Below are 16,356 nucleotides of genomic sequence, written 5' to 3' on the forward strand. Positions count from 1 at the left end.
GGGAGAGAGAGATAGAAGAGATAGAAGAGAGAGAGAGAGAGAGAGTGAGAGAGAGAGCGAGAGAGAGAGAGTGAGAGAGAGGAAGAGAGAGATAGAAGAGAGAGGGAGAGAGAGATAGAAGAGAGAGGGAGAGAGAGATAGAAGAGAGAGGGAGAGAGAGATAGAAGAGAGAGGGATACAAAGACAGAGATAGATAAATATATAGGGACGGCAGGGTAGCCTAGTGGTTAGAGTGTAGAGGCGGCAGCGTAGCCTAGTGGTTAGAGTGTAGAGGCGACAGGGTAGCCTAGTGGTTAGAGTGTTGGACTAGTAACCGGAAGGTTGCAAGTTCAAACCCTGAGCTGACAAGGTACAAATCTGTCGTTCTTCCCCTGAACAGGCAGTTAACCCACAGTTCCTAGGCCATCATTGAAAATAAGAATTTGTTCTTAACTGACTTGCCTAGTTAAATAAAGGTAAAATAAATATATATAAATATATAGAGAGAGATAGAAGAGAGTGACAGAGATAGGAGAGGGATAGAAGAGGGGGAGAGAGAGTGAAAAAGAGACAGAGGGAGAGAGATAAATGTACCTTCCATTTCCTCCGAGCAGCAAACTTCTTAAACTTCTCCATGTTGACTGCAGACTCCTTCCTGCTGAGAGCCTGCTGGGAGTCCTTTGGCTGATTGGACAAACAGGAACGACTAATCAGATCAATAGATTACATCCACTTATCAATACTGTTTATATTGATCATATTGTGTATCATTCTGCTACCCTTCGTTTTCAAGTAGGATTTTAGGAAGTGAATGAACACTAATTCCCTGTACGAAGTGAATAAAGAAATAACTTATCCTGTGTGTGTGTGTGTGTGTGTGTGTGTGTGTGTTAGACAGACCTTGATCCAGGGATGGAGCAGACTATCCTGGATGGTCATTCTCTTTCTGAAAAAGACAGGACAGTCAGGGTTAGGAAGGGAACAGGGGTTAGGAAGGGAACATGGGGTTAAGAAGGGAACATGGGTTAGGAAGGGAACAGGGGTTAGGAAGGGAACAAACAATTAATTCCCAACACCGTTGGACAAACGATTAACTTAAAACACTCCTGGACAACTCATGGTGCACACACTATACTGATGTCACACACATCTTACTCTCGTTCACACACACACACACACACACACACACTATGGTTCCTCTTTCCCTACTCCTCTTAACAGACCACGACTGTTTAATAATAGACCAAGAGCAGCATCGCCACAGCAACCCAATCTTCAGTCGGCTGTTGCCTAGGCAACCTCCATTAGAGCTGCTGGGGTGATGATAACACCGTCCGTACTACAGTCACGGAGCTCTGACAGTAGCCTACATCAGGTAGAAATGTACATTAATGCAGGGGTTTTCAACCTTTCCTTGTCCAGGGACCCCCGGCCAGGCAAACCGGCGACACAGGGACCCTGAACATGTTAGCAAAACATGTTTTTCCGCCCAAATGTCGTACCTTATCATCCGGTGAATGATAATGGCAAGGAGAAGGAATTAACATTTTAAAATGAATAGATTTGGTAGATATTTTATCATTATGTTGACCTCCCCACAGGTCATCGGAAGAGGAAGTGTAAACTATCCAGTCTATTAGCTAGAAAGGTAAAGGTCTGGTAAACTATCTAGTCTACTAGCTAGAAAGGTAAAGGTCTGGTAAACTATCCAGTCTACTAGCTAGAAAGGTAAAGGTCTGGTAAACTATCCAGTCTACTAGCTAGAAAGGTAAAGGTCTGGTAAACTATCTAGTCTACTAGCTAGAAAGGTCTGGTAAACTATCCAGTCTACTAGCTAGAAAGGTCTGGTAAACTATCCAGTCTATTAGCTAGAAAGGTAAAGGTCTGGTAAACTATCCAGTCTACTAGCTAGAAAGGTAAAGGTCTGGTAAACTATCCAGTCTACTAGCTAGAAAGGTAAAGGTCTGGTAAACTATCCAGTCTACTAGCTAGAAAGGTAAAGGTCTGGTAAACTATCCAGTCTACTAGCTAGAAAGGTCCGGTAAACTATCCAGTCTACTAGCTAGAAAGGTAAAGGTCTGGTAAACTATCCAGTCTACTAGCTAGAAAGGTAAAGGTCTGGTAAACTATCCAGTCTACTAGCTAGAAAGGTCTGGTAAACTATCCAGTCTACTAGCTAGAAAGGTCTGGTAAACTATCCAGTCTACTAGCTAGAAATGTCTGGTAAACTATCCAGTCTACTAGCTAGAAAGGTAAAGGTCTGGTAAACTATCCAGTCTACTAGCTAGAAAGGTAAAGGTCTGGTAAACTATCCAGTCTACTAGCTAGAAAGGTCTGGTAAACTATCCAGTCTACTAGCTAGAAAGGTCTGGTAAACTATCCAGTCTACTAGCTAGAAAGGTAAAGGTCTGGTAAACTATCCAGTCTACTAGCTAGAAAGGTAAAGGTCTGGTAAACTAGCTAGTCTACTAGCTAGAAAGGTCTGGTAAACTATCCAGTCTACTAGCTAGAAAGGTAAAGGTCTGGTAAACTATCCAGTCTACTAGCTAGAAAGGTAAAGGTCTGGTAAACTATCCAGTATACTAGCTAGAAAGGTAAAGGTATGGTAAACTATCTAGTCTACTAGCTAGAAAGGTCTGGTAAACTATCCAGTCTACTAGCTAGAAAGGTAAAGGTCTGGTAAACTATCCAGTCTACTAGCTAGAAAGGTAAAGGTCTGGTAAACTATCCAGTCTACTAGCTAGAAAGGTAAAGGTCTGGTAAACTATCCAGTCTACTAGCTAGAAAGGTAAAGGTCTGGTAAACTATCCAGTCTACTAGCTAGAAAGGTCCGGTAAACTATCCAGTCTACTAGCTAGAAAGGTAAAGGTCTGGTAAACTATCCAGTCTACTAGCTAGAAAGGTAAAGGTCTGGTAAACTATCCAGTCTACTAGCTAGAAAGGTCTGGTAAACTATCCAGTCTACTAGCTAGAAAGGTCTGGTAAACTATCCAGTCTACTAGCTAGAAAGGTCTGGTAAACTATCCAGTCTACTAGCTAGAAAGGTAAAGGTCTGGTAAACTATCCAGTCTACTAGCTAGAAAGGTAAAGGTCTGGTAAACTATCCAGTCTACTAGCTAGAAAGGTAAAGGTCTGGTAAACTATCCAGTCTACTAGCTAGAAAGGTCTGGTAAACTATCCAGTCTACTAGCTAGAAAGGTCTGGTAAACTATCCAGTCTACTAGCTAGAAAGGTAAAGGTCTGGTAAACTATCCAGTCTACTAGCTAGAAAGGTAAAGGTCTGGTAAACTAGCTAGTCTACTAGCTAGAAAGGTCTGGTAAACTATCCAGTCTACTAGCTAGAAAGGTAAAGGTCTGGTAAACTATCCAGTCTACTAGCTAGAAAGGTAAAGGTCTGGTAAACTATCCAGTCTATTAGCTAGAAAGGTCTGGTAAACTATCCTGTCTACTAGCTAGAAAGGTAAAGGTCTGGTAAACTATCCAGTATACTAGCTAGAAAGGTAAAGGTATGGTAAACTATCTAGTCTACTAGCTAGAAAGGTCTGGTAAACTATCCAGTCTACTAGCTAGAAAGGTAAAGGTCTGGTAAACTATCCAGTCTACTAGCTAGAAAGGTAAAGGTCTGGTAAACTATCCAGTCTACTAGCTAGAAAGGTCTGGTAAACTATCCAGTCTACTAGCTAGAAAGGTAAAGGTCTGGTAACTATCCAGTCTACTAGCTAGAAAGGTAAAGGTCTGGTAAACTATCCAGTCTACTAGCTAGAAAGGTAAAGGTCTGGTAAACTATCCAGTCTACTAGCTAGAAAGGTCTGGTAAACTATCCAGTCTACTAGCTAGAAAGGTAAAGGTCTGGTATACTATCCAGTCTACTAGCTAGAAAGGTCTGGTATACTATCCAGTCTACTAGCTAGAAAGGTCTGGTAAACTATCCAGTCTACTAGCTAGAAAGGTAAAGGTCTGGTAAACTATCCAGTCTACTAGCTAGAAAGGTCTGGTAAACTATCCAGTCTACTAGCTAGAAAGGTAAAGGTCTGGTAAACTATCCAGTCTACTAGCTAGAAAGGTAAAGGTCTGGTAAACTATCCAGTCTACTAGCTAGAAAGGTAAAGGTCTGGTAAACTATCTAGTCTACTAGCTAGAAAGGTCTGGTAAACTATCCAGTCTACTAGCTAGAAAGGTAAAGGTCTGGTAAACTATCCAGTCTACTAGCTAGAAAGGTAAAGGTCTGGTAAACTATCCAGTCTACTAGCTAGAAAGGTCTGGTAAACTATCCAGTCTACTAGCTAGAAAGGTAAAGGTCTGGTAAACTATCCAGTCTACTAGCTAGAAAGGTAAAGGTCTGGTAAACTATCCAGTCTACTAGCTAGAAAGGTCTGGTAAACTATCCAGTCTACTAGCTAGAAAGGTAAAGGTCTGGTAACTATCCAGTCTACTAGCTAGAAAGGTAAAGGTCTGGTAAACTATCCAGTCTACTAGCTAGAAAGGTAAAGGTCTGGTAAACTATCCAGTCTACTAGCTAGAAAGGTCTGGTAAACTATCCAGTCTACTAGCTAGAAAGGTAAAGGTCTGGTATACTATCCAGTCTACTAGCTAGAAAGGTCTGGTATACTATCCAGTCTACTAGCTAGAAAGGTCTGGTAAACTATCCAGTCTACTAGCTAGAAAGGTAAAGGTCTGGTAAACTATCCAGTCTACTAGCTAGAAAGGTCTGGTAAACTATCCAGTCTACTAGCTAGAAAGGTAAAGGTCTGGTAAACTATCCAGTCTACTAGCTAGAAAGGTAAAGGTCTGGTAAACTATCCAGTCTACTAGCTAGAAAGGTAAAGGTCTGGTAAACTATCTAGTCTACTAGCTAGAAAGGTCTGGTAAACTATCCAGTCTACTAGCTAGAAAGGTAAAGGTCTGGTAAACTATCCAGTCTACTAGCTAGAAAGGTAAAGGTCTGGTAAACTATCCAGTCTACTAGCTAGAAAGGTCTGGTAAACTATCCAGTCTACTAGCTAGAAAGGTAAAGGTCTGGTAAACTATCCAGTATACTAGCTAGAAAGGTAAAGGTATGGTAAACTATCTAGTCTACTAGCTAGAAAGGTCTGGTAAACTATTCAGTCTACTAGCTAGAAAGGTAAAGGTCTGGTAAACTATCCAGTCTACTAGCTAGAAAGGTCTGGTAAACTATCCAGTCTACTAGCTAGAAAGGTCTGGTAAACTATCCAGTCTACTAGCTAGAAAGGTAAAGGTCTGGTAAACTATCCAGTCTACTAGCTAGAAAGGTCTGGTAAACTATCCAGTCTACTAGCTAGAAAGGTAAAGGTCTGGTATACTATCCAGTCTACTAGCTAGAAAGGTCTGGTATACTATCCAGTCTACTAGCTAGAAAGGTCTGGTAAACTATCCAGTCTACTAGCTAGAAAGGTAAAGGTCTGGTAAACTATCCAGTCTACTAGCTAGAAAGGTAAAGGTCTGGTAAACTATCCAGTCTACTAGCTAGAAAGGTAAAGGTCTGGTAAACTATCCAGTCTATTAGCTATAAAGGTAAAGGTCTGGTAAACTATCTAGTCTACTAGCTAGAAAGGTCTGGTAAACTATCCAGTCTACTAGCTAGAAAGGTAAAGGTCTGGTATACTATCCAGTCTACTAGCTAGAAAGGTCTGGTAAACTATCCAGTCTACTAGCTAGAAAGGTAAAGGTCTGGTAAACTATCCAGTCTACTAGCTAGAAAGGTAAAGGTCTGGTAAACTATCCAGTCTACTAGCTAGAACGGTAAAGGTCTGGTAAACTATCCAGTCTACTAGCTAGAAAGGTAAAGGTCTGGTAAACTATCCAGTCTACTAGCTAGAAAGGTCTGGTAAACTATCCAGTCTACTAGCCAGAAAGGTCTGGTAAACTATCCAGTCTATTAGCTAGAAAGGTAAAGGTCTGGTAAACTATCCAGTCTACTAGCTAGACAGGTAAAGGTCTGGTAAACTATCCAGTCTACTAGCTAGAAAGGTCTGGTAAACTATCCAGTCTACTAGCTAGAAAGGTCTGGTAAACTATCCAGTCTACTAGCTAGAAAGGTCTGGTAAACTATCCAGTCTATTAGCGAGAAAAGGTAAAGGTCTGGTAAACTATATAGTCTACTAGCTAGAAAGGTCTGTTAAACTATCCAGTCTACTAGCTAGAAAGGTAAAGGTCTGGTAAACTATCCAGTCTACTAGCTAGAAAGGTAAAGGTCTGGTAAACTATCCAGTCTACTAGCTAGAAAGGTCTGGTAAACTATCCAGTCTATTAGCTATAAAGGTAAAGGTCTGGTAAACTATCTAGTCTACTAGCTAGAAAGGTCTGGTAAACTATCCAGTCTACTAGCTAGAAAGGTAAAGGTCTGGTATACTATCCAGTCTACTAGCTAGAAAGGTCTGGTAAACTATCCAGTCTACTAGCTAGAAAGGTAAAGGTCTGGTAAACTATCCAGTCTACTAGCTAGAAAGGTAAAGGTCTGGTAAACTATCCAGTCTACTAGCTAGAACGGTAAAGGTCTGGTAAACTATCCAGTCTACTAGCTAGAAAGGTAAAGGTCTGGTAAACTATCCAGTCTACTAGCTAGAAAGGTCTGGTAAACTATCCAGTCTACTAGCCAGAAAGGTCTGGTAAACTATCCAGTCTATTAGCTAGAAAGGTAAAGGTCTGGTAAACTATCCAGTCTACTAGCTAGACAGGTAAAGGTCTGGTAAACTATCCAGTCTACTAGCTAGAAAGGTCTGGTAAACTATCCAGTCTACTAGCTAGAAAGGTCTGGTAAACTATCCAGTCTACTAGCTAGAAAGGTCTGGTAAACTATCCAGTCTATTAGCGAGAAAAGGTAAAGGTCTGGTAAACTAGCTAGTCTACTAGCTAGAAAGGTAAAGGTCTGGTAAACTATCCAGTCTACTAGCTAGAAAGGTAAAGGTCTGGTAAACTAGCTAGTCTACTAGCTAGAAAGGTCTGGTAAACTATCCAGTCTACTAGCTAGAAAGGTAAAGGTCTGGTAAACTATCCAGTCTACTAGCTAGAAAGGTAAAGGTCTGGTAAACTATCCAGTCTATTAGCTAGAAAGGTCTGGTAAACTATCCTGTCTACTAGCTAGAAAGGTAAAGGTCTGGTAAACTATCCAGTATACTAGCTAGAAAGGTAAAGGTATGGTAAACTATCTAGTCTACTAGCTAGAAAGGTCTGGTAAACTATCCAGTCTACTAGCTAGAAAGGTAAAGGTCTGGTAAACTATCCAGTCTACTAGCTAGAAAGGTAAAGGTCTGGTAAACTATCCAGTCTACTAGCTAGAAAGGTCTGGTAAACTATCCAGTCTACTCGCTAGAAAGGTAAAGGTCTGGTAAACTATCCAGTCTACTAGCTAGAAAGGTAAAGGTCTGGTAAACTATCCAGTCTACTAGCTAGAAAGGTAAAGGTCTGGTAAACTATCTAGTCTACTAGCTAGAAAGGTCTGGTAAACTATCCAGTCTACTAGCTAGAAAGGTAAACGTCTGGTAAACTATCCAGTCTACTAGCTAGAAAGGTAAAGGTCTGGTAAACTATCCAGACTACTAGCTAGAAAGGTCTGTTAAACTATCCAGTCTACTAGCTAGAAAGGTAAAGGTCTGGTAAACTATCCAGTCTACTAGCTAGAAAGGTAAAGGTCTGGTAAACTATCCAGTCTACTAGCAAGAAAGGTCTGGTAAACTATCCAGTCTATTAGCTAGAAAGGTAAAGGTCTGGTAAACTATCCAGTCTACTAGCTAGACAGGTAAAGGTATGGTAAACTATCTAGTCTACTAGCTAGAAAGGTCTGGTAAACTATCCAGTCTACTAGCTAGAAAGGTAAAGGTCTGGTAAACTATCCAGTCTACTAGCTAGAAAGGTAAAGGTCTGGTAAACTATCCAGTCTACTAGCTAGAAAGGTCTGGTAAACTATCCAGTCTACTAGCTAGAAAGGTAAAGGTCTGGTAAACTATCCAGTATACTAGCTAGAAAGGTAAAGGTATGGTAAACTATCTAGTCTACTAGCTAGAAAGGTCTGGTAAACTATCCAGTCTACTAGCTAGAAAGGTAAAGGTCTGGTAAACTATCCAGTCTACTAGCTAGAAAGGTAAAGGTCTGGTAAACTATCCAGTATACTAGCTAGAAAGGTCTGGTAAACTATCCAGTCTACTAGCTAGAAAGGTAAAGGTCTGGTAAACTATCCAGTCTACTAGCTAGAAAGGTAAAGGTCTGGTAAACTATCCAGTCTACTAGCTAGAAAGGTAAAGGTCTGGTAAACTATCTAGTCTACTAGCTAGAAAGGTCTGGTAAACTATCCAGTCTACTAGCTAGAAAGGTAAAGGTCTGGTAAACTATCCAGTCTACTAGCTAGAAAGGTAAAGGTCTGGTAAACTATCCAGTCTACTAGCTAGAAAGGTCTGGTAAACTATCCAGTCTACTAGCTAGAAAGGTAAAGGTCTGGTAAACTATCCAGTATACTAGCTAGAAAGGTAAAGGTATGGTAAACTATCTAGTCTACTAGCTAGAAAGGTCTGGTAAACTATTCAGTCTACTAGCTAGAAAGGTAAAGGTCTGGTAAACTATCCAGTCTACTAGCTAGAAAGGTCTGGTAAACTATCCAGTCTACTAACTAGAAAGGTCTGGTAAACTATCCAGTCTACTAGCTAGAAAGGTAAAGGTCTGGTAAACTATCCAGTCTACTAGCTAGAAAGGTCTGGTAAACTATCCAGTCTACTAGCTAGAAAGGTAAAGGTCTGGTATACTATCCAGTCTACTAGCTAGAAAGGTCTGGTATACTATCCAGTCTACTAGCTAGAAAGGTCTGGTAAACTATCCAGTCTACTAGCTAGAAAGGTAAAGGTCTGGTAAACTATCCAGTCTACTAGCTAGAAAGGTCTGGTAAACTATCCAGTCTACTAGCTAGAAAGGTAAAGGTCTGGTAAACTATCCAGTCTACTAGCTAGAAAGGTAAAGGTCTGGTAAACTATCCAGTCTACTAGCTAGAAAGGTAAAGGTCTGGTAAACTATCTAGTCTACTAGCTAGAAAGGTCTGGTAAACTATCCAGTCTACTAGCTAGAAAGGTAAAGGTCTGGTAAACTATCCAGTCTACTAGCTAGAAAGGTAAAGGTCTGGTAAACTATCCAGTCTACTAGCTAGAAAGGTCTGGTAAACTATCCAGTCTACTAGCTAGAAAGGTAAAGGTCTGGTAAACTATCCAGTATACTAGCTAGAAAGGTAAAGGTATGGTAAACTATCTAGTCTACTAGCTAGAAAGGTCTGGTAAACTATTCAGTCTACTAGCTAGAAAGGTAAAGGTCTGGTAAACTATCCAGTCTACTAGCTAGAAAGGTCTGGTAAACTATCCAGTCTACTAGCTAGAAAGGTCTGGTAAACTATCCAGTCTACTAGCTAGAAAGGTAAAGGTCTGGTAAACTATCCAGTCTACTAGCTAGAAAGGTCTGGTAAACTATCCAGTCTACTAGCTAGAAAGGTAAAGGTCTGGTATACTATCCAGTCTACTAGCTAGAAAGGTCTGGTATACTATCCAGTCTACTAGCTAGAAAGGTCTGGTAAACTATCCAGTCTACTAGCTAGAAAGGTAAAGGTCTGGTAAACTATCCAGTCTACTAGCTAGAAAGGTAAAGGTCTGGTAAACTATCCAGTCTACTAGCTAGAAAGGTAAAGGTCTGGTAAACTATCCAGTCTATTAGCTATAAAGGTAAAGGTCTGGTAAACTATCTAGTCTACTAGCTAGAAAGGTCTGGTAAACTATCCAGTCTACTAGCTAGAAAGGTAAAGGTCTGGTATACTATCCAGTCTACTAGCTAGAAAGGTCTGGTAAACTATCCAGTCTACTAGCTAGAAAGGTAAAGGTCTGGTAAACTATCCAGTCTTCTAGCTAGAAAGGTCTGGTAAACTATCTAGTCTACTAGCTAGAAAGGTAAAGGTCTGGTATACTATCCAGTCTACTAGCTAGAAAGGTAAAGGTCTGGTAAACTATCCAGTCTACTAGCTAGAACGGTAAAGGTCTGGTAAACTATCCAGTCTACTAGCTAGAAAGGTAAAGGTCTGGTAAACTATCCAGTCTACTAGCTAGAAAGGTCTGGTAAACTATCCAGTCTACTAGCCAGAAAGGTCTGGTAAACTATCCAGTCTATTAGCTAGAAAGGTAAAGGTCTGGTAAACTATCCAGTCTACTAGCTAGACAGGTAAAGGTCTGGTAAACTATCCAGTCTACTAGCTAGAAAGGTCTGGTAAACTATCCAGTCTACTAGCTAGAAAGGTCTGGTAAACTATCCAGTCTACTAGCTAGAAAGGTCTGGTAAACTATCCAGTCTATTAGCGAGAAAAGGTAAAGGTCTGGTAAACTATCTAGTCTACTAGCTAGAAAGGTCTGTTAAACTATCCAGTCTACTAGCTAGAAAGGTAAAGGTCTGGTAAACTATCCAGTCTACTAGCTAGAAAGGTAAAGGTCTGGTAAACTATCCAGTCTACTAGCTAGAAAGGTCTGGTAAACTATCCAGTCTACTAGCTAGAAAGGTAAGGGTCTGGTAAACTATCCAGTCTACTAGCTAGAAAGGTCTGGTAAACTATCCAGTCTACTAGCTAGAAAGGTAAAGGTCTGGTAAACTATCCAGTCTACTAGCTAGAAAGGTCTGGTAAACTATCCAGTCTACTAGCTAGAAAGGTCTGGTAAACTATCCAGTCTACTAGCTAGAAAGGTCTGGTAAACTATCCAGTCTACTAGCTAGAAAGGTAAAGGTCTGGTAAACTATCCAGTCTACTAGCTAGAAAGGTAAAGGTCTGGTAAACTATCCAGTCTACTAGCTAGAAAGGTAAAGGTCTGGTAAACTATCCAGTCTACTAGCTAGAAAGGTCTGGTAAACTATCCAGTCTACTAGCTAGAAAGGTCTGGTAAACTATCCAGTCTACTAGCTAGAAAGGTAAAGGTCTGGTAAACTATCCAGTCTACTAGCTAGAAAGGTAAAGGTCTGGTAAACTAGCTAGTCTACTAGCTAGAAAGGTCTGGTAAACTATCCAGTCTACTAGCTATAAAGGTAAAGGTCTGGTAAACTATCCAGTCTACTAGCTAGAAAGGTAAAGGTCTGGTAAACTATCCAGTCTACTAGCTAGAAAGGTCTGGTGAACTATCCAGTCTACTAGCTAGAAAGGTAAAGGTCTGGTAAACTATCCAGTCTACTAGCTAGAAAGGTAAAGGTCTGGTAAACTATCCAGTCTACTAGCTAGAAAGGTAAAGGTCTGGTAAACTATCCAGTCTACTAGCTAGAAAGGTCTGGTAAACTATCCAGTCTACTAGCTAGAAAGGTAAAGGTCTGGTAAACTATCCAGTCTACTAGCTAGAAAGGTAAAGGTCTGGTAAACTATCCAGTCTACTAGCTAGAAAGGTAAAGGTCTGGTAAACTATCTAGTCTACTAGCTAGAAAGGTCTGGTAAACTATCCAGTCTACTAGCTAGAAAGGTAAAGGTCTGGTAAACTATCCAGTATACTAGCTAGAAAGGTAAAGGTATGGTAAACTATCTAGTCTACTAGCTAGAAAGGTCTGGTAAACTATCCAGTCTACTAGCTAGAAAGGTAAAGGTCTGGTAAACTATCCAGTCTACTAGCTAGAAAGGTAAAGGTCTGGTAAACTATCCAGTCTACTAGCTAGAAAGGTCTGGTAAACTATCCAGTCTACTAGCTAGAAAGGTCTGGTAAACTATCCAGTCTACTAGCTAGAAAGGTCTGGTAAACTATCCAGTCTACTAGCTAGAAAGGTAAAGGTCTGGTAAACTATCCAGTCTACTAGCTAGAAAGGTAAAGGTCTGGTAAACTATCCAGTCTACTAGCTTGAAAGGTAAAGGTCTGGTAAACTATCCAGTCTACTAGCTAGAAAGGTCTGGTAAACTATCCAGTCTACTAGCTAGAAAGGTCTGGTAAACTATCCAGTCTACTAGCTAGAAAGGTAAAGGTCTGGTAAACTATCCAGTCTACTAGCTAGAAAGGTAAAGGTCTGGTAAACTAGCTAGTCTACTAGCTAGAAAGGTCTGGTAAACTATCCAGTCTACTAGCTATAAAGGTAAAGGTCTGGTAAACTATCCAGTCTACTAGCTAGAAAGGTAAAGGTCTGGTAAACTATCCAGTCTACTAGCTAGAAAGGTCTGGTAAACTATCCAGTCTACTAGCTAGAAAGGTAAAGGTCTGGTAAACTATCCAGTATACTAGCTAGAAAGGTAAAGGTATGGTAAACTATCTAGTCTACTATCTAGAAAGGTCTGGTAAACTATCCAGTCTACTAGCTAGAAAGGTAAAGGTCTGGTAAACTATCCAGTCTACTAGCTAGAAAGGTAAAGGTCTGGTAAACTATCCAGTCTACTAGCTAGAAAGGTCTGGTAAACTATCCAGTTTACTAGCTAGAAAGGTAAAGGTCTGGTAAACTATCCAGTCTACTAGCTAGAAAGGTAAAGGTCTGGTAAACTATCCAGTCTACTAGCTAGAAAGGTAAAGGTCTGGTAAACTATCTAGTCTACTAGCTAGAAAGGTCTGGTAAACTATCCAGTCTACTAGCTAGAAAGGTAAAGGTCTGGTAAACTATCCAGTATACTAGCTAGAAAGGTAAAGGTATGGTAAACTATCTAGTCTACTAGCTAGAAAGGTCTGGTAAACTATCCAGTCTACTAGCTAGAAAGGTAAAGGTCTGGTAAACTATCCAGTCTACTAGCTAGAAAGGTAAAGGTCTGGTAAACTATCCAGTCTACTAGCTAGAAAGGTAAAGGTCTGGTAAACTATCCAGTCTACTAGCTAGAAAGGTCTGGTAAACTATCCAGTCTACTAGCTAGAAAGGTAAAGGTCTGGTAAACTATCCAGTATACTAGCTAGAAAGGTAAAGGTATGGTAAACTATCTAGTCTACTAGCTAGAAAGGTCTGGTAAACTATCCAGTCTACTAGCTAGAAAGGTAAAGGTCTGGTAAACTATCCAGTCTACTAGCTAGAAAGGTAAAGGTCTGGTAAACTATCCAGTCTACTAGCTAGAAAGGTCTGGTAAACTATCCAGTCTACTAGCTAGAAAGGTAAAGGTCTGGTAAACTATCCAGTCTACTAGCTAGAAAGGTAAAGGTCTGGTAAACTATCCAGTCTACTAGCTAGAAAGGTAAAGGTCTGGTAAACTATCCAGTCTACTAGCTAGAAAGGTCTGGTAAACTATCCAGTCTACTAGCTAGAAAGGTAAAGGTCTGGTAAACTATCCAGTATACTAGCTAGAAAGGTAAAGGTATGGTAAACTATCTAGTCTACTAGCTAGAAAGGTCTGGTAAACTATCCAGTCTACTAGCTAGAAAGGTAAAGGTCTGGTAAACTATCCAGTCTACTAGCTAGAAAGGTAAAGGTCTGGTAAACTATCCAGTCTACTAGCTAGAAAGGTCTGGTAAACTATCCAGTCTACTAGCTAGAAAGGTAAAGGTCTGGTAAACTATCCAGTCTACTAGCTAGAAAGGTAAAGGTCTGGTAAACTATCCAGTCTACTAGCTAGAAAGGTAAAGGTCTGGTAAACTATCTAGTCTACTAGCTAGAAAGGTCTGGTAAACTATCCAGTCTACTAGCTAGAAAGGTAAAGGTCTGGTAAACTATCCAGTCTACTAGCTAGAAAGGTAAAGGTCTGGTAAACTATCCAGTCTACTAGCTAGAAAGGTCTGGTAAACTATCCAGTCTACTAACTAGAAAGGTAAAGGTCTGGTAAACTATCCAGTATACTAGCTAGAAAGGTAAAGGTCTGGTAAACTATCCAGTCTACTAGCTAGAAAGGTAAAGGTCTGGTAAACTATCCAGTCTACTAGCTAGAAAGGTAAAGGTCTGGTAAACTATCCAGTCTACTAGCTAGAAAGGTAAAGGTCTGGTAAACTATCCAGTCTACTAGCTAGAAAGGTAAAGGTCTGGTAAACTATCCAGTCTACTAGCTAGAAAGGTCTGGTAAACTATCCAGTCTACTAGCTAGAAAGGTAAAGGTCTGGTAAACTATCCAGTATACTAGCTAGAAAGGTAAAGGTATGGTAAACTATCTAGTCTACTAGCTAGAAAGGTCTGGTAAACTATCCAGTCTACTAGCTAGAAAGGTAAAGGTCTGGTAAACTATCCAGTCTACTAGCTAGAAAGGTAAAGGTCTGGTAAACTATCCAGTCTACTAGCTAGAAAGGTCTGGTAAACTATCCAGTCTACTAGCTAGAAAGGTAAAGGTCTGGTAAACTATCCAGTCTACTAGCTAGAAAGGTAAAGGTCTGGTAAACTATCCAGTCTACTAGCTAGAAAGGTAAAGGTCTGGTAAACTATCCAGTCTACTAGCTAGAAAGGTCTGGTAAACTATCCAGTCTACTAGCTAGAAAGGTAAAGGTCTGGTAAACTATCCAGTATACTAGCTAGAAAGGTAAAGGTATGGTAAACTATCTAGTCTACTAGCTAGAAAGGTCTGGTAAACTATCCAGTCTACTAGCTAGAAAGGTAAAGGTCTGGTAAACTATCCAGTCTACTAGCTAGAAAGGTAAAGGTCTGGTAAACTATCCAGTCTACTAGCTAGAAAGGTCTGGTAAACTATCCAGTCTACTAGCTAGAAAGGTAAAGGTCTGGTAAACTATCCAGTCTACTAGCTAGAAAGGTAAAGGTCTGGTAAACTATCCAGTCTACTAGCTAGAAAGGTAAAGGTCTGGTAAACTATCTAGTCTACTAGCTAGAAAGGTCTGGTAAACTATCCAGTCTACTAGCTAGAAAGGTAAAGGTCTGGTAAACTATCCAGTATACTAGCTAGAAAGGTAAAGGTATGGTAAACTATCTAGTCTACTAGCTAGAAAGGTCTGGTAAACTATCCAGTCTACTAGCTAGAAAGGTAAAGGTCTGGTAAACTATCCAGTCTACTAGCTAGAAAGGTAAAGGTCTGGTAAACTATCCAGTCTACTAGCTAGAAAGGTAAAGGTCTGGTAAACTATCCAGTCTACTAGCTAGAAAGGTCTGGTAAACTATCCAGTCTACTAGCTAGAAAGGTAAAGGTCTGGTAAACTATCCAGTATACTAGCTAGAAAGGTAAAGGTATGGTAAACTATCTAGTCTACTAGCTAGAAAGGTCTGGTAAACTATCCAGTCTACTAGCTAGAAAGGTAAAGGTCTGGTAAACTATCCAGTCTACTAGCTAGAAAGGTAAAGGTCTGGTAAACTATCCAGTCTACTAGCTAGAAAGGTCTGGTAAACTATCCAGTCTACTAGCTAGAAAGGTAAAGGTCTGGTAAACTATCCAGTCTACTAGCTAGAAAGGTAAAGGTCTGGTAAACTATCCAGTCTACTAGCTAGAAAGGTAAAGGTCTGGTAAACTATCCAGTCTACTAGCTAGAAAGGTCTGGTAAACTATCCAGTCTACTAGCTAGAAAGGTAAAGGTCTGGTAAACTATCCAGTATACTAGCTAGAAAGGTAAAGGTATGGTAAACTATCTAGTCTACTAGCTAGAAAGGTCTGGTAAACTATCCAGTCTACTAGCTAGAAAGGTAAAGGTCTGGTAAACTATCCAGTCTACTAGCTAGAAAGGTAAAGGTCTGGTAAACTATCCAGTCTACTAGCTAGAAAGGTCTGGTAAACTATCCAGTCTACTAGCTAGAAAGGTAAAGGTCTGGTAAACTATCCAGTCTACTAGCTAGAAAGGTAAAGGTCTGGTAAACTATCCAGTCTACTAGCTAGAAAGGTAAAGGTCTGGTAAACTATCTAGTCTACTAGCTAGAAAGGTCTGGTAAACTATCCAGTCTACTAGCTAGAAAGGTAAAGGTCTGGTAAACTATCCAGTCTACTAGCTAGAAAGGTAAAGGTCTGGTAAACTATCCAGTCTACTAGCTAGAAAGGTCTGGTAAACTATCCAGTCTACTAACTAGAAAGGTAAAGGTCTGGTAAACTATCCAGTATACTAGCTAGAAAGGTAAAGGTCTGGTAAACTATCCAGTCTACTAGCTAGAAAGGTAAAGGTCTGGTAAACTATCCAGTCTACTAGCTAGAAAGGTAAAGGTCTGGTAAACTATCCAGTCTACTAGCTAGAAAGGTAAAGGTCTGGTAAACTATCCAGTCTACTAGCTAGAAAGGTAAAGGTCTGGTAAACTATCCAGTCTACTAGCTAGAAAGGTCTGGTAAACTATCCAGTCTACTAGCTAGAAAGGTAAAGGTCTGGTAAACTATCCAGTATACTAGCTAGAAAGGTAAAGGTATGGTAAACTATCTAGTCTACTAGCTAGAAAGGTCTGGTAAACTATCCAGTCTACTAGCTAGAAAGGTAAAGGTCTGGTAAACTATCCAGTCTACTAGCTAGAAAGGTAAAGGTCTGGTAAACTATCCAGTCTACTAGCTAGAAAGGTCTGGTAAACTAT

General features: G+C 40.2%; 1 protein-coding gene across 3 annotated transcripts in view; it reads right to left on the reverse strand.

Moving 5' to 3' along the window:
• Window positions 1-16,356, reverse strand: part of dapk1 (death-associated protein kinase 1) — a 206,557-nt gene that overhangs the window by 91,278 nt on the left and 98,923 nt on the right. For all 3 annotated transcript variants that reach the window (XM_036936598.1, XM_036936596.1, XM_036936597.1), the window contains 2 exons: window positions 880-925; window positions 574-663 (listed from right to left, as the gene is read on the reverse strand). In XM_036936598.1, coding sequence (XP_036792493.1) covers window positions 574-663; window positions 880-925 — 136 coding nt within the window. The remainder of the gene's footprint in view (window positions 1-573; window positions 664-879; window positions 926-16,356) is intronic.

Source organism: Oncorhynchus mykiss, chromosome 11 (assembly GCF_013265735.2).
Source record: "Oncorhynchus mykiss isolate Arlee chromosome 11, USDA_OmykA_1.1, whole genome shotgun sequence".
Classification (NCBI taxonomy): domain Eukaryota; kingdom Metazoa; phylum Chordata; class Actinopteri; order Salmoniformes; family Salmonidae; genus Oncorhynchus; species Oncorhynchus mykiss.